Source organism: Phoxinus phoxinus (genome assembly GCF_949152265.1).
Source record: "Phoxinus phoxinus genome assembly, chromosome: 10".
NCBI classification, from domain to species: domain Eukaryota; kingdom Metazoa; phylum Chordata; class Actinopteri; order Cypriniformes; family Leuciscidae; genus Phoxinus; species Phoxinus phoxinus.
The window spans coordinates 11,615,104-11,638,705 of record NC_136885.1 but is presented as its reverse complement, the minus strand read 5'-3'; the positions used below and the strand labels follow the sequence as shown (position 1 = coordinate 11,638,705).

The window sequence follows — 23,602 nt, the reverse complement described above, 5'->3', positions numbered from 1 at the left end:
AAGTATTCCTGGTTCTCCGACCCCAGCCTGTGTTTCCAAGGATCCTTCTCGAACGTTCTCTGCCTGCCCTGACCCACGCCTGGTAACCACTCTGATTCCTGGATCTCCCTTGCCTGTTCCTAGTCTGCCTTGTCTTTTGCTTCATTGTGTGTTTCAATAAAATTACTGCAAATGGATCCGAATGTCTCAGACTCTCCATCACACCTCTGCTGTCTGGTCGCTCCCGGTTCGATCCGGACTCACGCTATAACGGCAAATCCCTTTACAATCACTGTCCAGTTTTTATTTTGGCAAATCAGTTTTGGCGAATTCAAACAACGTGATTATTGTTCATGAGTCCAACATCCATCCAGCCAACCAAAAAAAACCCCCAAAAAACAAACAAACATGGAATACCTGAGGGAATAATATGCTGATGTGATTTGCTGCTCGAGAAACATTTCTGAATATTATTAATGTTGAAAAAAAAAAAATATGATGATGATGAATAGAAAGTTCTGGAAACCAGGACGAAAACCACAACCTATTCGAGCCAAGGCATCTTTGGTCTATTAACTTAACTATTGAGTGTTTTCAATATGTAATATAACTGTTCATATCTGTTCTGTTACAGTTTGTTTCTGTTACAGACATTTGTACAATTAGCCTATATGAAAAAAAGAATAAATGAATAATGATAAACTCTAAAAACTAAACTTTTCTCTTTGTAACATCTTTTTTCAGGGGTGATTGTAATCATAATGTAACATTATAATAATAATAAAAAAATAAAAAAATTCAAAGCAAAAAATTGTCAATGTTATCCCCATCAATTAAATTTAGAAATTTGGGTCTTTTCTAAAGTGAATTTTACATAAAAAAGCTGTTTTTGTATAAATTTTTTTTTTTTTTTTTTTTTTTTTTTTTTTAATTTATTTATATAAATTGAAAATATTTCATTAATCCTCCAAAAACTGCACAAATGTGAAGTAAAAACAATAATAAACAGAGTAAAATTACATTTGTTTAAATAAAAACTATTATTTTGTTACACAATTACATTTTGTTGCACATGTCTGCATTGTAATGCACAACTTTGCCTCTTCTTGTTATAAAACAACATGCATCCAAACAACTTTAGCCAATGCAACCTCCTACGTCAGTGATGCTTTACGAATACTATAGCATATCGGATTATCAACAATTGTTACGTGTGTGCGTGTGTGTTGTCATGTAGGCTATATACTGATTGTCTTGGCTTGCATGCATCCATGAAATATTGTAATGTTATAGGCCTACTGCATAGAGAGAAATTTTTTATCGGTAATGCGCAACAATCGGGAGATGGGGACCCCCCCGAATATTGATGGGTAATTCGCACACTGCTTGCCTGGCTTTGTTTAGATTTACCTGTGCACTATTAAAGACTGTCTTGGATCTTGACCAAGACAGCCTTTTATAAAAATGTGGCTGCGATTAGTTATAACAACTTAAAATTTGTCGAGATAACTTAAATATCCAACTTAACTAAACTAATCTAAAGTTAACTAAACTTAATATTTTAAGTCAAGCATGAACACATACTTTTTAAAGTTGAAACAATGTTGGATTTTAAGTTGTGATAAATAATCGCAACAAATTTTTTTACAGGTAAATCCAAAGGCAGGCAAGCAAACACCACCATAACACAGATGAGAACCGAAAACACAGGAACTATTATACAGATAAACTAATGAACAGCTGAACAGAATGACAAAATCAAATCAGTAACCATCGTGACAAACTCAAGCGGGAAACGACAAATATAGTCCAAACATTACAGAACCATGATTATTAAGAAAAGGCTTTGTCGATTATGTTGAAAATGATTTATAGGTAACCTTAAAAATAGATGGGGAAAGATGCTTATGTCACTCATGCTGATATTATACTCAGAATGATAAGATTTTAGCATCAGCTCAGTGTCTGTGACAGCTGCTGTCAGTTGGCAGTATCAGAAGCAGACAGTCGTCAACACACATTGTGTTCCTCTTGCACATCATACTCAAATCTATGCTCTCTTTCTTTACACAGCCAGCACTGTGATAACCTTAGGGCTCGCTTACGTAATGTTCAAGCCCAGTACTGCCACTGAACCATGGTGAATGCCACAGAGCATTTCTGTCGAAGACGTTTCCATGTCACAGCTCCTCAAATTCTGAATCATGTAACCTTTTGCTCAGAAACCAAGACAATCATTTCTGCCATTGGTTTGAGTGATGTTGGGTTTATATATACAGAGATTTTATACATCGCACATGACTCTATTGGTAAAAGATACTTCTGTTTTGCATTTTTAATGAAACAAAATTAACTAAAATATTGTAATTTCAAATTATATTTGTAACACTTTTTTCAATAGTCCACTTTAGTTTATCATAGTTTATCTAAATATAAGTAACTTTGCAACTTATCAACTTATTCTAACCCAAATTCTAACACCGAACTCTACTATAAAACTCTACTAATACACTAATGAGAATTAGTTAACATGCACTTGCAAAGTTACTTATAGTTTCAAAGTGACCATCAAGATAAAATGTAACCATTATATGTAGCATATTCAGAATAACAATTAGATTAAAAAGCATCTTGCATCCTTCAAAAGAGTCTATCTAACGTTTTGTACAAAGGAGTTCACATGGTAATGTTTGTAGTTGACCGTAAAGCAATGCAGGATGTTAAACATTTACTATTAATTTGACCACCTTGTGACCCACTTGATCACCTTTTTTTTTTTTGCAGATTTGGACCACATTGTACTCAGACTTTGAACCACTTAAAAACAAATAAGTAACAAAAATATTTGAATATTGCAACTTAATATATATTATATTATATATTTAAGTATCCAGCTACCGTGTCATAGAATCCTGTGTTGAATAGAAACGGTGAAATTGAAAAATATCTTAAAGAGGATAATTTTTTTTTAGGAAAGTCAGGGAAAAGGATAACGTTTTTTAAAAGTTAAGGAGAAATAATGGAATACTAAACTATAAAAATGACAGCATGAAATATGCATTTATAAATGCATTAACAATAGCTGGCCATTATCTATGTCAATAGTGTAGTGTTGCATGAAGCGTCTCTTAGTTAGAGTTTGCTTCAAACCATGCTACTGTGACAAATGACACAAACAATCCTCTTGATTCCGATGTGAAATCCGTATGCAGAAAATGTTCACAATGTTTGTGTCTCTCGCACAAATTTCCAAATCATGTGGATACCTATTGAGATGACCACGGATCACCCATGCAATTTCGCTGTACGAAGGTATAAATGTAAAGACATGGAACAAATAATATGGTAAAAATGCCAAATGATTTGACATCAACAACAAAATGTATGTGAAGTGTTTTCCTCCTCACAACAAAAGATGCTAAGTCTATTTAATTTGCTACCTACGTACGATTTTATGGTTGGCTGCATTATGTTTTATGCATTATCTCATTTATGATCCTATCAGGCCAGATCTGTGGCCTCTATTAAGAACCACTGATCTAGATTTCAGAGCGGCACACAGAAGGTCTTGGTGACAGTGAGTGTGTCCTTCACACTGTTCTGTGCTTAAGGGTGTGAGGTTTCACATCAGTGTCATCAGAGGTGCTAAATGAATAGAGAGGAACAAGTGTCCAAGGGTCCCAGTCAGCAATTTCACTAAATCAATACAAAGCTATTAGCTGTTGGCCATGTTACAGCTATTGACTTTTCTTCTAAGACTTAATGTATTATTCATGGACATCCATACACCCACATTTTTACAGCACACACAGTTTTCACACACACAGATTATACTCACAAATCCATCAAGCACATTCATGAGCACATGCAATTACACATGCACTCACATTCTGCCTCATCTGCCATCAAGTGATATTTGCACTCTTGAGTTGGCATGGTTTGTAATCAAGCGGGAAGATGTGTTTTTCTGAAACTCTTAAACCGGGCTCAGACTACAGGAGTTTTTAAACTTAACCGATTGGGAAATCTTGGCGCATCACACTCTGCAAGATATTCTTAAAGTCCCTGTAAAGGCAATTCTAAAAGAAAATTCTAAACACATTATAAATGTTAGAAATGTATTGCTAAAGCATATTACAAAGACCGTGAACTGCGAAGTACTGAATTGTGGAGTTAGACCGTTAAACAGTTTTTCACCATTGCTATTTTCCGGATTTTTTGGGCGGGGCTAAAACGGGGGCTCGATGACGCACTGGAGCCCCTGAGGCTGGCCGCTCCTAACAATATAAATAGAGCACATTCGCATCAGTTTGGCACTCAATCGCGAGTGACTGTCAGTACTATTATTACTACAGCCTACAGTTTGCTAGTTAGCTATATGCCTTCGTCACGGAAATGCGAAACAGATCGGTGTCCTTATTTAAATTTCCTAAAAACGATCACATCAAGAAGAGGTGGATTAATTTTTGTGAAGAGCCACCTTGCCAACCCGTCTCTGTAGTGATCATTATACACGTGATATTTTTTATAAACTTTCGTCGGAGACAACTGGGATGCTCTGATAATCCGCTGTTACTGGTGAATGGGGCCGAACCGACTATCTCCCGCCTCGGCCTTCATCCTCCCGTCGCGCCGACACCTGGTGCCATCCTCGGCACTGCGTGCCCACCAATGAGGGTAGGCTGCCTTGTGTGCTTATGTTATAATTATAGTAGGTAGTCCACAGTAAGTAGCCTACTAAATTCTGCAACCCTCTAACGTGATTTTTTTGTTTGTTTATTTATATGATCAATACAATTCCTTAGCCAAATAATTTAAACTATTATCTGTTCACAAAGCAGTCCCTTCCGACCACAAAAGAGACCGAGTCTTTCATGCATAAAGTCACTCGAGAAGTTGGATGTCAGTCAGTCAGACAGGTTTCAGCGCAGCCGGCGGACACGCCCCCAGCGTTTGAGAGCAAAGACCACTGCTAATTTTTTCAAGATTTTGATAGCTTATTTTATGTACTTGCCGGGGTTTTTTATCATTCAAATTTGGCTGGGTGGCTAATAACACATTTTTCTGTGATATTACAAACTCAGAACACATACTTAATTTTGACTTTACAGGGACTTTAAAGTCCCCCAGTGGTGAAAATCCAGCATTTAATGATGTTTAAATGAGGTGTTTTTAAAACAAACCATGTGCAAATTCATAAGTCAACACCATTGTTGAGTATTTTCTGCTTGAAAACTGCAGTGAATCAAAGACAGTTTAAAAAACCAAATCAGATCAACATGTGATCGTCATCGAGTGGAACTCTTATGGTGCGTTCACACCGGACGCGAATAGCGCGTCAGGCGCGAGTGATTTCAATGTTAAGTCAATGCAAAGACGCGTTACGCGCGTAAAAAAATCCTGCGGCGCGAATGAGGCGTAGAGTGCGGCGCGGTAGACGCGAATACGCCTAATTCGCGCGTCAAGTTTGCGCGAATAGCGCGAATTGAGCGTCTGGCGCGTTTCGCGCGAATGATTTTATAGTGCTGTTTGTGCATTCACGCGTTTGACGCGAATGCCGCCCGAGTTGAAAAATCTGAACTTCTGCGTCAATTCGCGCCACGTTGACCAATCGGAACCTGCTTGCTGCTGTCACGTGGTGAAGTGACGTGATAAACGGGGGAATGCCCGATGTCATTTTAAATGTTTGGCCTCAATAACTTAGCTATGTTTGGCCTTAATAAATTATTTTGTAATGACTAAATGCCCGCGTGAAAGAAGGAATGACATTGTTCAGATGTTAACTATGAATGTGACACGACACTGAACACTTGCAGTCATAGGTTACATTTCTGAATGAGATGAAGAAAAACTCACATAACGTTAAAGTTGTTTGACCTACGTTATAACGAGTCATTAATTTATTTTAACTTATATGTTTCATATAATAGAGCCGAAGTTATAGATTGTGAATTTAAACATTTCTGGTTTACCAGCGGCAGACGTCAGGAGGACTAGCTGAGTGTCACGTTTATCATGGACTTTCGGTTTGTTTTCTTCATCTTGTCACTGTTTTCAGTAGTTTAGTTCATCATCATTAGTTCAGTTCTGTCACCTGTGTTTAGTTAATTAGTCATTGTTCATCATCATCATCACCTGTCGTCACTCGTTATCATCTGTGTATTTAAGTTCCTGTCTTTCACCTTTCAGTTGTCGGTCAATGTTTATGTTAGTGTTTCAGTCTGTGCTCTGTGCACACGCTCCTTGTTTTCTTGTATTTGCCTTATTGGGAATTAAAACCTTTGATTTGTTATCTTCGTGTTCGCCTCCTACATCATCTACCCAGAACCTGACAGATTGACCGACCACCCTAAAATGGACGATTGGGTAAAAATTGTCGTCCTGGCCAAGGAGAGCCAAGATCTCCCAGCCTTTGCCCATAGAGGGTCGTTTGAGGGAACCCGTCTGGCCAGATTTCGCGGGACCCGTGGAGGCCGCAGTAGAGGCGGTGGTCGAGATGGCCGACACCATTCTCTGCTTTGGTCCCTCTTCGACCCCGGACCGTTGCCGTCCAGCCCAGAGCTTCCTGCACCGCTGGTCCCGTCCAGCCCAGAGCTTCCTGCAGAGCTTCCTGCACCGCTGGTCCCGTCCAGCCCGGAGCTTCCTGCACCGCTGGTCCCGTCCAGCCCAGAGCTTCCTGCACCGCTGGTCCCGTCCAGCCCAGAGCTTCCTGCACCGCTGGTTCCGTCCAGCCCAGAGCTTCCTGCACCGCTGGTCCCGTCCAGCCCAGAGCTTCCTGCACCGCTGGTCCCGTCCAGCCCAGAGCTTCCTGCACCGCTGGTCCCGTCCAGCCCAGAGCTTCCTGCACCGCTGGTCCCGTCCAGCCCAGAGCTTCCTGCACCGCTGGTCCCGTCCAGCCCAGAGCTTCCTGCACCGCTGGTCCCGTCCAGCCCAGAGCTTCCTGCACCGCTGGTCCCGTCCAGCCCAGAGCTTCCTGCACCGCTGGTCCCGTCCAGCCCAGAGCCTTCGCCGCTGGTTCCGTCCAGCCCAGAGCTTCCTGCACCGCTGGTCCCGTCCAGCCCAGAGCCACCTTCGCCGCTGGTTCCGTCCAGCCCAGAGCCACCTTCGCCGCTGGTCCCGTCCAGCCCAGAGCCACCTTCGCCGCTGGTCCCGTCCAGCCCAGAGCCACCTTCGCCGCTGGTCCCATCCAGCCCAGGGCCGCCTTCGCCGCTGGTCCCATCCAGCCCAGGACCGCCTTCGCCGCTGGTCCCATGCAGCCCAGGACCGCCTTCGCCGCTGGTCCCGGTCAGCTCAGAGCCCTCTTCGCCGCTGGTCCCGTCCAGTCCAGAACCGTCTTTGCCGCTGGTCCTTTCCAGTGCTGACCTCCCCAAGAAAATTTTGGGGGGGGGGCAATAAGTCCTCTGAGGGGATCGTGGAGGCCCTTCTGACACGGTTCCCATGGCCACCCGAAGGGTCATCTCCGCCATGGCCACCCGAGGGGTCCACACCGCCGTGGCCGCCCGAAGGGTCCACACCGCCCTGGCCGCCTGCACGTCCTGCACCGCCCTGGCCTCCTGCTCCGCCCTGGCCGCCTGCACGTCCTGCTCCGCCCTGGCCGCCTGCACGTCCTGCTCCACCCTGGCCGCCTGCACGTCCTGCTCCGCCCTGGAGGCTTCCTGCTCCAGATCGGCCACCCCTTCATCAGCCTCCAGGGCGCCCACCCCCCCACCCCTTTGTTGTTCTACGGCGCGAGGTCGCGCCTTGTTGAAGGGGGGCGTTATGTCACGTTTATCATGGACTTTCGGTTTGTTTTCTTCATCTTGTCACTGTTTTCAGTAGTTTAGTTCATCATCATTAGTTCAGTTCTGTCACCTGTGTTTAGTTAATTAGTCATTGTTCATCATCATCATCACCTGTCGTCACTCGTTATCATCTGTGTATTTAAGTTCCTGTCTTTCACCTTTCAGTTGTCGGTCAATGTTTATGTTAGTGTTTCAGTCTGTGCTCTGTGCACACGCTCCTTGTTTTCTTGTATTTGCCTTATTGGGAATTAAAACCTTTGATTTGTTATCTTCGTGTTCGCCTCCTACATCATCTACCCAGAACCTGACACCGAGGTGAGGCTGTTCAGGCGGGTTACATGCGCGCTGAGCGCCCGGTGATCGCCTGGATCTCACACAGCTCCGACGTCAGATACAATTTTTTAAATAGGCGCTATCTTTATAAACAAACAACAGATTTGAGCTTTAAACAACTACATTCTCGACTGAACAACTCTTAAAACTACATTTCGTGACACAATAACAGTAGTATTTTTTTAATTTCCCGCAGCACTTGCCCTCTCCCAGAATAAGCGGATTTCGCGTCAATTTCGCTCCAAACGCTTGCTTTTTACGCGCGTGTATTTCGCTTTGGACGCGCGAATGCATTCAAAATGTTCAAGCGTCAAACTAGACGCGGCAGGCGCGAATTTGACGCGCTATTCGCGTCCGGTGTGAACGCACAGTTAGCTTCTGTGAGTGAGTGGAGGCGGGGCTAATTGCATATTCATAGAACAGCATATACTAAATGAGGCAAGGGTGTAGAGTTACATTCAAGCTATGTTAGGCCATAATATATTTTTTTTTCAAGGAAAAAAACGTTTAAATATGTCGTTTTGGTGATCAAAGATGAGTTTTAAGAGATACAATTATTGACAACAGGGGGACTGTAATTCTGTCAGGACCACAATCGTCAAATATCGACAATTAACATACAGTTTGGATTGGCGGTATATGGTTCCGTTCTTTGCGAGAACTCCCTGCGCATCCATGCAGACTAGCATGGATAAGAGCAGGGAGAGCAGCAATAACCCCCCTTGGGGTAAACAGAACAGAACCAACATAAATGTATGCAAATATATTTCATTCAAGATTTTAAAGTACAACATAAATCGAGAATTTATTCTTATTCGAGGGGGATCAGAATGCCAAATCCTGACTGGCGAGAGGAGGAGCTGGGGATGGAGGAGGGAAATTCGTTCCTGAGAAACACGATAGCTGCTGATAATACTGAAGGAGCTTATATACGGTGATAGGCTTCGTATTCCTATAGGTAGATGTGGATCAGCTGAGGGTCAGCTGATGCGAGCTTGACTAACGTGACCTGCCAGAACTAACGCTACGCTTGATGATTATCATGCCAGATTTAGCACCTCACATGATCTCGGATGGAAGCCAATGTTAACAAAGTGGATACATTACCGTATACGAAGAGACATTATAAAGGCAGTCGTGTCATTACCACATTTCGACCAGCCGTTCCTCCGTTGTCTACCGGAAAACCGCCTTTTTAAAAGTTCTGTCACTTCCGTCACCTTAGACCCGTTCTAACTGGCTATTGAGGAAGTACTGATCCTGATTTAAAATCCTAAATATCAAACACGATATTGTCCCAACACGATTGGCCCAAATGTGTCTGCGAGCACATCGGTAGGTTTACGATTTCTAAAAGATCTTTAAATGCCTCACATTATCAGATAATCTGGACATCGGAACCAACCAATGCTCTGGACGTGTTTTTTTTCTCAGAATTTCGGGAAGGGTAAATCGGGCATAACTCGGCCTGAAATTCCTGTAGTCTGAGCCCGGCTAAAAACAGTACAAACTCCACAAAAGAAACTCCAAGTTACAACATTTAATGACATTTTTGGGCTGTAAATTGCATGGAATGTCTTACAAAGGTTCCTTCTGTGTTCAAATTAGTCAAAGAGAGCGATGATTGTACTGTACTTTTGTGAATATCATAAAATCACAAAACCACAAAGGACATTTCACTTTCAACCTGTTCATTAGAAAGGATGCATGGATTTTTTTCTATTACCTATGTTTTTTTTTGCTATGCTAAGCAAAAAGAGGAGGAGAGGAAGAAAAGTGTAAAAGACATCATCTAAACCTGTTAATGAGGTGATACCGAATCACAACCCGCATGTGATCAAGATTAGATATATAATCATTCACAGTGAATGAAAGACTCTCTTGTTACTTTTCTAACTTTGCCAACATAAAATACGTGTGCTTGGATAATGCTCTGGAAATTATTATGAAATGCTTATCAATTTATTAATTTAGTTGTTTGTTTGACCTGTTTTCACTTTTTATCATTTAGTCTGAAAAAGTTACACTGCAAAACTTTCAAAAAATCATATATTAACATCCTAGGCCCAAGTAATGACCTGTTTACACTCCTCTGTGAGTTACACTCCTCTCAAATTTGTGATGGGCTGATGGCAGCTTACCTATCCTAGAAGCCAAACAAATTAATACATAAAAATGCTAGAAAATAAATGTAATAAAACAACGGGTTGATAACATGTTTGCTCATAAAAGGTCACAAAGAGATAATTAAACAGAGCTAAATCACAGTTTCATTAAATTCATGTCAAACGCACACATTCAATTAAATGCAACACTCCAGCATTTTGAACCTGCCTGTGATTCAGCTGCCTGGTTATCACTCACAAACATTGTTTTAAACAACTAGGTTGACTTGGTCATGAACTCACAGTGATTGCATTTTTAATTAAAAATCATTCTGAGAGCTATCATAAGAAAGCTGACAAGGAAAAAATGAAAACAAAAGCAGCCTTATATGAAACTGCTTATAGGTGAAGTGTGCAAAAAAAAAAAAAATTCTAAAGACAACAGGCAATTTTGAGTTTGTTTGTTCAATAATGTTATTAAGCTTTTATTTATATGCAAATATTCATTTAAATGTAAAGCTTTAGATTAAGCTTATGTATGCTTTATTTTAAGCTTGTTGTGAACCTAAATAAATTACTAAAATAATCCAGTTGAGTCTTTCAGCTGCATTCTCTAACTTATAGCAGTGCTGTTCCTTCTTATCTTGTTGTTTAATATGAAATCTGTGTACATTTATAATAGAGATTCAACTGTGGATCAAAACCATGAGTTGACAGATAACTTTTATTGTGAATGTTTGAGACCCCTGAACCTGATATAAACCAATTTGTTTGATTTGTCAACTCCAGACCGATTCTGAAAATCATAATTTGTTTTACCTTTGTGCAACAGGCCTACCTGACTGATCATCCCGACCAGCACAACAAAGCAACCATGGCTCAACCAATGACTTAACTTTGAGGCAAAACTTACTGTTAGTCTAAACAATGCCAGATGGGGCAAGTGTTCAAGAAACATGTTTGAAATCCAAAATCACACACTTCACTTTTAAAAGAGTCTGTTTTGAACAGGAAAAATGCCAATGCTAAAAATGGAAAACATGAATTACTTTAAATACCAGGCTTGGCAGGTAGGCCATTATGTAGTTGGCAGGCCTAAATTTTGTGACTCATAAAAGAGTTTCTGACCACAACGGTCAAATACATCATTTAAATGCATATAAACTGGAGTCATATAACCTACTAAACCTTTTAAACTTAAGTTAGTGACCATTTCTATTATATTGTCTACATATCCCAATATTTTTTTGGATTCATATTAGAAGATAATCACATTTTCTTGTGTCATTTGTAAGTTACATATGAAATTTACTCTCATAAAATATATTTTTTTACACATTAGACAGGAGTTTGTGGAAACCAAATATCCAAAATGCTGTAATATGTTTTCACAGTGCCTCTTACCTGCAGCAGGAAGTCAAACAAGGCCAGCCGCCCCCACTCTGAATGATGAACTCCCACACATGTTGTAAAGTTCAACGGTACTCGAGTACCACACCTGCTCTTAAGCAGAGTCTGATATTGTGGCCAAGTAAGTGAAAAAGAGTTCTGGTCATTGTCAGCATCAGTAAGATGCTGGATGCTGGGATCCCACCACACCACTGGTCTGGGAGATCCAGTTGTGTACCTGTATGGCAGAATCTCACTGTGGAATGTTCTCAACACTGCGGGCAAGCTCCGGTTCAGACCTAGAACTCTGTCCAGGTGAAAGGCGAACACCTCAAACCAGTCATTGGGGCGTTTTATGAGAGCACAGCTTCCGGTCTGGCAACGTTTGATATGATTGTCCCCTGCAGAAGCAAAAATGCCATATCTATCACTGAATCCAACCTGAAGCACTTGACCATGGCCTGGGAGCCTGGCTTTACTCAACACAGTGCCACTGGAGAGAAGCGCCATCTTTTTCACATCATCCTCACTGAGCCAGGGTACAGTCTCTGCTTTGGTCTGGTTCCAGTTTTCAATAAAAGTCTCATCAGAGACAGTCTTACACCAGTCAGTGGCTGACTCCTTGATGCCAGCCGTTGCTGGAATCCCATCGTTGTTTACTGCCCCGGATTTGGGCCTCTTCCTCTCGGTAGGCCCTGCTCGTCTTTCATGTGTTCCTGCTTCTCCAGGGGCCTGTTTCAGTTTTACCACCTGCTGTGCATCAGAGAACTGCCCCACAAGCCTCTTTACTCTGTCCCCATCTGGAGTGCATTTGTGCCTGCATGTCTTGTTATTTGGGCGGAGGCTTTGGATGCTGGCAGGCTGAGGGAAAGCTGGGTCATGTCTGGAGCGAAGAAGATGAATGGTTGTGTTATTGCTATTTCCTAGTCTATTGGCTCGCCCTCGTTTGGCACTGGCTGCAAATGGCTTGACTGGACGCTTGTTTGTGTTCTGTAGATATCGTTCTTTTTTGTTTACTTTACTTTTTGGATGCTTTTTGGTTGATACTTTTTCCTGAACTTGTTTTACAGAGGAAAATGATAGTTGGTGATGGTTGACCATCAGGAGATGCTTAGCGGAATCTTTCATTTCAGGGTTCTTCCAGGTTCTGCTGTTCTGTCCATATGAAGACACTGGAAGGTAAGGTTTCAGAGACCGGTAAGATTTCAGAGACCACTTTTCCACCAGCTTGCTGGGTTTGTTATTGCGGGGGCCCCGTAGATTCGCCCTGCTCTCCTCAGATGGGAAGGGAGGAAGGGTGTATATCATCGCCATTGTCAGACTGAAGAAAAAAAGGAAGGCCACCACAAACCGACATTTTAGTCTGAACTTCAACCACACTCTTAGACCCTGAAAGACAGCAGAGAAGGTAGTGGTAAAGACAAATGGTACAATAAAGTCAGCAAGCAAGTCGTAAATGTAAATCTCAAAGAGAAACTACAACACGAAAAACTGTTTGGATTTCAGGAAAGGTAGGGAAATCTTAATGAGTGAATGTTTTTAGAGGGAATTCCATTCAGAGGGCTGGACTTTGAACACACATGCTTGAGATTCATGTTCACCCTTTTCCATATGTGGATAAGATTGACATTATGCCTAGAGATATTTTCCATATGTGTCTGTTCCACACTCCAGGTTCTACAGTGTCAGACTGGAATGTAGATTGAATTTTTCCAAACTGTTAGTTTTACAGAGATAGGCCTATGCCGGAGAATGAAAATATTATTATTATTATTTTTTTTATGGAATATTGCAGTATTTATTAGAAATGATTTGTCTGTGCACATCATAATTTAAAAAATAATAACAAGCATGCCCTCTATTGCAACTTCTATTTCATGCCGACTTTAACATCTAATAACAAACAGTGAACAAATAAACAATGCCTTGTGAATGTTATTGTATTTGGCTTATTTTTAAGTTGCAGTCTCTAATTGTCCTGCCCTAGGCATGACCCGTTCCAAACTGGGCGAAGCCTGTCATTTAAGGTTTAGAAGAGGTACCAATCCTCCCAAAACTGTACACATAACTGTAAAAACTAAAATAATGCTTGGAAAAAATCACAACATTTTGATAAGAAGCCTAGTTTCTTTTTTTGTTTTTGTTTACTGTGTTAAACAGTGTACAGCAACAAGCTATAGTAGTCTAACTAAAGTTAAGCTATTTTGAAAAAGTAGTTAACTACAACGTACATTACAAGCTACCAATGAAAAAGAAAAATATATTTAAATATGTATAGCCATACTTTGATAGAATTTATAAAATGATAGTCATTAGAAAAAGTAGTTTGTAACTGAAAAAGCTACTCTACTCTGTCATGATACTGACAACTGTATAATAGTTACTCCTCAACACTTGGAAATGCAATTTTAGAAACATGTAATATTCAAAACCTTAGAAAATATGCATTTCATATGGGCAAGATATAATATAAATAATACCATGTTTGATATTAGTTGTTTGCAGACATAAAAAAAGGTATAAGGCATGAATGTACATGATACCTACCTGCCATGTATTTAAATTTCACATATATTTGGATGCTAAACAGGAAAGAAAATTCTCAATATGGTGAGATCTCTCTTTCCTGGCTGACATTTTCATGACTTTAGCAGATCGCACATGTGAAAGACTTCCATTATGCTTCGGTTTAAAGAATGTCTTGTGTGCAGTTTCACATGGCTGAGGGGAGCATCAGTTAAGACACAGTCTGGACAGGTTAGGGCCTGTTTGACTGCTAACTTACACAAAAAAGTTAATGTTTATTTGAAGGCAAGTGAATAAGTAAATACACTGATCCAGAGACACAGAATATCTGCCAAAACAAATAAAACAAAACCTTCATTTACATTAACCAATCTTAGACCTCTTAAAGTATCAAATGTGTTTGATTACCCACTGGTGAGTGAACGGGAAGGTCACTAGACATTCAGAAGGTTAAATGAAAGGGTTGAAGGTACTGTAAAGCTGCGTAAACCTTAACATAGACTGAACTCCGTAGACATTACTCAGACGAGTACAATGTTTTGGTGAAAAAACATGCTCACATCCCAAAGTTATTGTTTTTGCGGGTCTTACTTGCACAGACTACGCCTTCATAACTCAAAACACTGTGTATAAATCCGTCACTTCTGAAATAATGGAAATAAAGTATAGAAGTAATAAAAACCAAATAGCATTACATAAAAAAACCTCCAAATGAATCCAATTAACATGTTGTCTACAGTCAAAATATGACATGGTGGTTAGTTCTCACCGTGGAATATTCAAAGCTTGAAGTGTTTGAAGTGTTAATGTAAGGTGATATGTATCACTCTTGTTTGTTCTTGCCAGCTCTTTCTCTTATCTGCTCAGGTAATTTGGCACATCTGGGCTAATTTTACCTGTAGTGATAAAACCCTTCACAGAAAAATATACACTACCAACAGATTGGCACGATAAAATATATATTTTTAACGTTTTTGAAAGAACTTATGCTCACCAAGGCTGCATTTATTTGTTCAAATATACAATGAAAATGTGGTGACATTTTATTACAATTTATAACAACTATGTTGTGAGGGGGCGTTGTTCAGTGGAGTCGGTAATGGGAGATTTTGGTCCCCTCAATAAAATGGTCCACAGGCATTTGTGGATCTATTCGAAAAGACCGTGGAAGCATCATGTGAGTGGCCGTGGGCCCACTGGAAAGTGCGCCTCATTCCACTGCTTTTGGGGGAGGCGCAGGTGGCCACCCAACAGCTGCCAATGCAGAACCTCCTGGTCTATAACGACCTCAAATGGGCCATCCTGCAGCGGGTGAGCCGCCGTGTAGAACAACACCGGGTTGCAAACCCCTCCGTATTTCTCCAACCTGCAGGCTCAGCACAGATAGAGGCGGCTATATAACAATTCTCCCTCTGTTTGGACCACACACCTCTGCAGTGGCTCCAACGCAATATATTTTAAAATGTAATTTATTCCTGTGATGGCAAAGCTGAATTTTCAGAAGCCATTGTTCCAGTGTTCAGTGTCACTGGTCCTTCAGGAAATCATTCTAATTTGCTTATTTGGGGCTAAAAATAAAAAAAATTGTGGACACACTTTTGGGGTATGTAAGATAAAAAAAAAAGAAAGAAATACTTTTAATAAGCAAATATACATTATACATTTCTGCACTTTCAATTTTGAGAAAATGTAATGTTACAAAATATTTCTGTTCCAAATAAATGCTGTTCTTTTTAAATTTAGCTTGCCCTCACAGGAATAAATTACACTTTAAAATATATTTAAATAAATAAAAAAACAAACAGGTTAATCACATTAATCTAATGTGTTTAAAAAAAAAAAAAAAAAAACACATTAGATTAATATTATTTTACAAATTTTCTATTGTCTTTACTGTATTTTTTTAATCAAATATGATATGTTTAAAACAACTGTGAAATTATTTTATGATTTTCCAAACCTGGTCTCATGAGAAAACATAGCTGTGTTTTTGAGGTGTCGATTTCATATTTCAGGAAGTACTTAAACCCAATTGTCATTGGGGAGTAAGCAGATTCCACAAAAATACAAATGACGACTTAGCCACCAATTCGCTAAAACGCAAAATAATTACGATTTGCCATGAGAGTATGCTGGATTTTGAAGTAAACTGAATAAATGACCCTTATATATTAATCAAAAGTAGGTTACTCGTTTTCCCAAAAAAGATAATGCACATCTGAATGAGAGTTTGTTCTCTCTGAAATAGCAGTTTATCAAGCTATTCTTAAAGACAGGGGACAGCAAAAGAAAACTAGATGTCACACTTTCACTTTTAAGGGCTAGTCCAGGAGGAAGAAAATAGAGCAAAGCCTAAGCAAATTTGAAACGGTTTTCTGTGGAAGTTCTAGCTCCCACTCACCTGCTCACTGGCCCTTCTCATTGGAAATAAATTGTGACCAATTGAGAAACTCTATCCGAGCAGCTCCCTGTGCTTTCATTCACTGTCCTCTCTCACTTCAGCTGCTATGTGTACATCACAGAATTAGGATAAGTGGTTTGTCCATGAAAATCTATTTATTTGCTATAGAAACCAAAACGTTCGTGTCAATGGATCTTAAAAGTGAAGTGTGTTTCCTTTAAAAAAAAAAAGTTAAATATATTTTCCTTTCCTAATTTAATATGCAGAGACAACTAAGCCATTTGCTTTGTTTGCAACTTTGCTCTGTTAATTTGAACGCTCTAACCAGTCCAACATAGCAACATTTTCTCAACCAATGGCATGGCTTTGGGGCAGTGTGATCTGTTTGGATGACCAATGACAGATCGAAGGAGTGTCCGTGTAGACATTTTGTTTAAACTTTTTGTTCTACAATTTTTGTAGATCCATTTGTTGCTTCAATTGCCACAAAAATGAAACACTCCACTTTTAACTTGTATTAACCCAGAACATTAATTTAAATAAATACAGCCAGTTCTGTCAGATTTTTACATCTTGAAATTGGCATTAGTCCATTACACATTAGGAAGTTTCCTGGCAATGGCATCAAATACTATCAAGAAAGGTGGAGTTGCTGAATTTCTGATTGAATGAAAAGACTATAGAAATGTCAGACTACTTTACATCATCTCTCTCTGCCAAGAGCAAGACAAAGGAAACAAACAAATTGTCAGCGTCTGAGTGGTTATTTATGACAGCTGCATGAAAGATCTGAATGAACATCTCATGACAACAGAGAACAAAGACTCACTCAATTCTATCTATATTGTCACTGTACATTTATCGGTTTATTACATTTTTATATTATCAAGAAATGGTTAGGTAAATTGGTTAAGATAGTGTATCTAAATTTTTTGTCATTGTGCATTTATCTATGTCGTTTATGTTTAGGGTAGGGGTGAGATTAGGTAGTCAGAATTATATTGATAAAATGTTATGTTTCCCTTTAAAAAATCAAACAAACAACAACAAAACAGATATCATAATGCTTGCATTGAGAAACTCTGTAGCCCTCTCAGACTAAACAAAAATTGTAATGTCAGCATACCAAGATCTTCCATACAGTACCATGACCGGCTGTAGGAAAACTCGGTTTGATGTATGATCTTTCATGCATTGTGCAAAGGTCAGCATTACCCTCTATCCGTATAGGAGGATCAGCCGTAACATTGCATGCAGGAGGCAAATTGTTTAGGGGAAAGGTGCGATGAGAGGGGAAAAGTGAGAGAGAAAAGAGAGAGGAAGAAAAAGGGATGAACCATCTGCTGTCTTTGTCATCAGTGGAGTGTCTTTTTTATTACGGAGCAGATGCTTTTGACACTTGTGCCATCTTGAAATATATAATGTGCAGGTCTCTGTGTGTAGGATGAAAATGTGTCACTGACAGTCTGCTGCAGTCATTTATATTCACCACCACCACAACAACAACAGCAACAACAGAGAAACACACAGCAACATAACAAAATATATATACAAAATACAGAAACAGGCTCTTGTAACCCATCCTTTAGTAAGCTAATAAATACACAACCAAATGTACACAACCAAACACTAGTATCTGTGCACATGTTGATTCAGGGCTACTCGTATTCATTTCAATGTCACAGATAGATGTCATGAAGCGTACATTCAACATCCATTGTATAAACAAAAACAAACACTGTCCACAGAACAAAAGGTGAACAAATATTTGATGATTACCTAGCAAGCAATTTTGCGTTTAAATAGCCGTCCAAACACAGCCCAGACGGTTAGGCTAATACAAGGCAAAATTGCACAGGGGAAATTGTCGCGGCACAGCTCGCAAGATTAAGTGCCGCCTGCAGTGTGCAACAAGCTCTTTAAGGCTGTATGAGAACATCAAATATCTCTTTGAAGTCGCAACCACAGCTGCAGCGCCATCACACCGACACCGGATGCAGAACTTCTCCCATAGAGCAATCGCAGACACTCTTAGAGGTGACTGGTGAACAACAGTACAACCACTAGGCTTTTCAGCGAAAAGCAGAATGTGCATTGCACACTCTCTTCCTTATATACCCACTTTCGCGGGGCGGAGTTTGTGATGCAAATGCATTGTGCATTGGCTAGTTTAGTTTAGTTTAGTTTAGTTTAGTTTAGTTTAGTTTAGTTTAGTTTAGTTTAGTTAACGTCGAACATAACTGACTGAAAGGAAACTTTTATCTTTAATAAGACTGCATAACAATGCTGGACACAACAATATATATATATATATATATGGGTACAACATGCATCAAATTACTGATACATACCTCATAGTTTTGAATATAATTATTATTTTTATTTTTTCAAATGTATCCGGATTAATGTGGATGTAGCCTTAGATTAAATACTGTGAAGCTGAAGCCCCCTTAAATAAAGTATTGAAAACCTACAACCAATAAGTACCACAAAGTAAGTTTGTTTTTTAAAACAAATCAGGCATATCTACCTGACAAATCCAGATCTGTTTGGTGGTTGAACCAAATGAATTCGGTACCAGGCTATAGATTACCTGCTTGCAGTGCCTCCAGATATAGCTAAACACAAATATCATCATCTTCCTTGATTATTTACATTTAGTCTCTCCCTGACACCGACTTTGCTCCAAAAGCTCAACAAAATTGTGCGCAGGTGCTGTTACACCATGGCAATTTGAAAATCCATTATTATAATGTCAGAACTTCCTCGAACAATCAATTCTAATTCCCTTGGTGACTATCTCACTCTGCCATGTTCGTGCACAGCTCACTGTTCATTGGCTACCTCTGATTAACAGGCAGACCAATAACACTGCAGACATGACTTCTAGATAATGTTGTGTGAGTTATGTATCAATTTATGGTGAAAAAAAAATAGTAATCAACTGTTCAAGTCTTTAAGTCTTGCTATGTCACCACATCTGGTGGATGATGGTCACAGAGTAAAGAAAAACTTAAGCTTCAGCAATATTGGTTATATGATTTTTATATGCTTATAATATATAATATGCTGATTTGTTGCTCAAGGTTACAGTAGAAAATGGTTGTGCTGCTTAATATGTTTGTGGAAACTGTGAAACCGTGATTTTTTTGCGTTTGATTGTTTTTGCATTAATGTTAAAATGATAAAAGCTTAAATTTACGTAAATATTCTTTCTTTCCAAAAAATAAATAAATAAACATATTGATGACCCCAAACTTTTACGTTAGTATAAGTCCTATGGTACTTACAAGATACTTCAATGTACTACATTATTGTATTACCATGATACAAGCAATAGTAGTGTAAGTTTTTTCCCTCACCATGATAAAATTACTACTAATTACTTATTATTACTACTTTATATAAAATCCACCGATGTTAAATAAAGGAAAGAAATAAGTCTGGTGTTCTTAACTATTGCTTGGGAATCTGGGACAGCAATACTTAAAGTTATCTGTAGAAAATACTGCTCTCTCAGGAGCGACTAAGTCAGCCAAGCAGGAACTGGCAAACAGATGGCATAGAATATTTGCAAAAATTGTTCCCTTTACAAGTCAATTCAAGATGTTCAGCAACGAGTCACATTTAGGATAAGTATTATTGATGTTACAACACAAGTTCTGAATAAAATGCTGAATGTTTCAACCTCACCTGCAAATGCTTCAGCTATGAAGCATACTTCACAAAATAATAGAGATGTATTGGTTTTGTGGAATGGTAATTTTTTTTTGGTTTCAGAATCCATAAATCTGTGACAAATCTGAAAAAAAAAACGTTCTGGGTTACGCATGTAACCCTAGTTCCCCGAGGGAACGAACGCTGCGAGACTCGCAGTGGGGAACGCCCCCCAGCGTGACGCGTCTGAAGTATGAATGAAATCCGTCAATGAAAAGATGGAGCGTCATAGCGAGTGACGTCACCGACCAGGAAGCTATAAATAACCCCGAATCCACAAGCCGCTAGCTTCTAAAGTTCTGAAGCAGCGATCCGGGGGATGCAGGGAGTATGGCAGGAACTCGCAGCGTTCGTTCCCTCGGGGAACTAGGGTTACATGCGTAACCCAGAACGTTCCCCTTCAGGAACTCTCGCTGCGAGACTCGCAGTGGGAACGCAATACCCACGTCTCCATACGAGCAAGTACCCGTAGTGTGTGCATTAGGGAGCACAAACTGACGATAGAATCTGAGCCCCAGGAGTGGAGCTAAAATCAAGACTATAAAACCTGACGAAAGTATGCGGTGAGGACCAGCCTGCCGCATCACAAACGTCCTGAAGAGAAACTCCAGAAAGGAGAGCCTTAGAAGCAGCCATACTCCTAGTAGAGTGGGCCCGTACAACCAAAGGGGAAGGCTGACCGGCCGACTCATAAGCAAGTGTGATGGCCTCGACCACCCACTTGCTCATCCTCTGCTTAGAAGCGGGAGCCCCCATATCAGGGGACCCAAAGCAAACAAACAGTTGTTCAGACTTCCTCCACAGGGCAGCTCTGTGGACATAAGTGTCTAGGGCCCTAACTGGGCACAAAAGATTAAGCTTCTCCTGGTCTGACGTCAGAAAGGGAGGAGGACAAAAGGCCTGCAGTATAACAGGTCTAGCAGACATAGTTGGGACCTTGGGAACATAGCCTGGCCTAGGGTAGAGGAAAACCTTAGCCATACCAGGCGAGAATTCCAAGCACGAGGGAGCCACTGACAGTGCATGGATATCTCCTATCCTCTTTAGAGATGAGATAGCCAGCAAGAAAATAGTCTTAAGAGTGAGAAACTTTTCAGATACTTCTTCTAGGGGCTCGAAAGGAGCCAGGGAAAGGCCTTCTAGAACGATGGCCAAGTCCCAGGATGGTACCCTCGTGCGTACTGCTGGCCTCAGCCTCAAGGTGCCACGGAGGAAACGAGATATCAGTGGGTGTCTCCCGAGAGAACCTCCACTCGAAGGGGCGTGGTAAGCAGCTAAGGCCGACACGTACACCTTCAGTGTGGAGTGGGATAACCCTGTAGAGAGACGGTCCTGCAGGAACTCCAGCACTGTACCAACCGGGCAGTTAACTGGGTCCTGCTGGCGCTCTCTACACCAGGAGGTGAAAAGTTTCCACCTCGCGGCATAAAGTCTCCTAGTGGCGGGAGCTCTGGACTGAAGGATGGTCTCAACGACCTCAGTCGAGAGACCAAGATCTACGAGCTGGGCCCCCTCAGAGGCCAAGCCCATAGCCTCCACAGTTCTGGGCGAGGGTGAAAGATGGACCCGCTCGCCTGGGACAATAGGTCCCTCCTGACCGGTATCTCCAGGGGAGAGCCGTCGAGAAGGGACACAAGGTCCGAGAACCATACTCGGGCCGGCCAGAACGGGGCTATCAGGAGTAGCTTGACTCCGTCCCGGCGGACCCTCTCCAGAACTCCTGGGAGCAGAGCAATCGGGGGAAAGGCGTACAGACGAGACCTCGGCCACGTCTGTACCATAGCATCCAACCCCAGTGGGGCTGGATGACTGAGAGAGAACCACAGATGACAGTGTGATGTCTCTCGGGATGCAAAGAGGTCTACCTCGGCACGACCAAAGTGCTCCCAAAGGAGCTCCACCACCTCGGGGTGAAGTCTCCATTCCCCGGGCCTCGGCCCCTGCCTCGACAGGATGTCTGCCCCTCGATTTAGATACCCCGGGAGATAAATCGCTCTCAGAGACAGAAGTTTCCCCTGGGACCATAGAAGGATCTGACTGGCTAGTTTGCATAGAGGTCGCGAGCGCAGACCCCCCTGATGGTTGATATAAGAGACCACCGATGTGTTGTCTGTCCTGACAAGAACATGGTGGCCCCTTAGGTCTGGGAGGAAGTGTTTCAGAGCCTGAAACACCGCCAACATTTCTAGGCAGTTTATGTGCCATTGAAGATGATGGTCCTGCCACAGACCCTGAGCTGGGCGACCACTCATGATCGCCCCCCAACCCGTGAGAGAGGCATCTGTCGTTAGCAGAACGCGACGACAAGAAGCTCCCAGCACAGGACCTTGGGACAGAAACCAAGGATCGTTCCACACGATCAGGGCGCGAAGACACCGTCGCGAACTCAAGATCGTGCGGAGCGGATTTCCCCTCGGGGAGAATCCCCTGGTTCTGAGCCACCACTGCAGCGGCCTCATGTGCAGCAGGCCAAAAGGAATCACGTTGGACGCTGCTGCCATGAGACCTAACAGTCTCTGGAACTGCTTTACAGTGATAAGCTGGCCTAGCTTGATCTGTTTGACTGCGGCGAGAATCGAGGATTAGCCAGTCGTCTATGTAATTCAGGATGCGGATGCCCTGAAGCCTCAGCGGGGCTATCGCCGCATCCATACATTTGGTAAAAGTTCGGGGTGACAGTGCTAGGCCGAACGGAAGAACCCGATATTGATACGCTTGGCCCCCAAACGCAAACCTCAGGAACTTCCGATGTTGAGGAAGGATCGATATGTGGAAGTAGGCATCCTTTAGATCTATTGTGACAAACCAGTCCTCGGACCTGATTTGTGACACAATCTGTTTGAGAGTAAGCATTCTGAACTTGAGTTTCCCTACAGTGCGATTTTAAATACGCAGATCTAAAATCGGACGCAACCCCCCGTCCTTCTTTGGAACAATGAAGTAACGGCTGTAATAGCCTGACTCCCTGCTGGGAGGAGGAACCCGCTCTATAGCTCCTTTTTGCAGAAGAGTCATAACCTCCTGTTCCATTACCAGAGCCTGCTCGGGGCCCACCACAGTGGGAAGGACCCCTCTGAATCGAGGTGGACGAGATCTGAATTGTATGGTGTAACCTCTCTCGATCGTGCGCAGGACCCAACGAGACACATTTTGAAGGTTTCTCCACTCTACCAAAAATTCTACTAAGGGAACCAGCCCCTCGGGGCTGGCCTCTGGTTGAATATTCGGCGTGACAGACACAGCGCCCTGTAACGGCGCACCGGCAGGGAGCAGCTGGTCTGAGCACACTAGAGCCCTCCTTGGAGGCGGCGAGCGTCCCTCGGGAAAACACTCGCCGGGCCGTTCTACGCCCTGGTTTGGCAGGGTTGGTA

General features: G+C 41.6%; 1 protein-coding gene across 3 annotated transcripts in view; it reads right to left on the bottom strand.

Annotated features, from left to right (window-relative positions):
• gask1a (golgi associated kinase 1A) overlaps positions 1 to 23,602 on the bottom strand; it is a 46,627-nt gene that overhangs the window by 17,323 nt on the left and 5,702 nt on the right. For 2 of the 3 annotated variants that reach the window (XM_079624700.1, XM_079624702.1), the window contains exon 2: positions 11,603 to 12,976. In XM_079624700.1, the coding sequence (XP_079480826.1) occupies positions 11,603 to 12,976 (1,374 nt within the window). The remainder of the gene's footprint in view (positions 1 to 11,602; positions 12,977 to 23,602) is intronic. The other variant, XM_079624701.1, reaches the window with a different exon arrangement.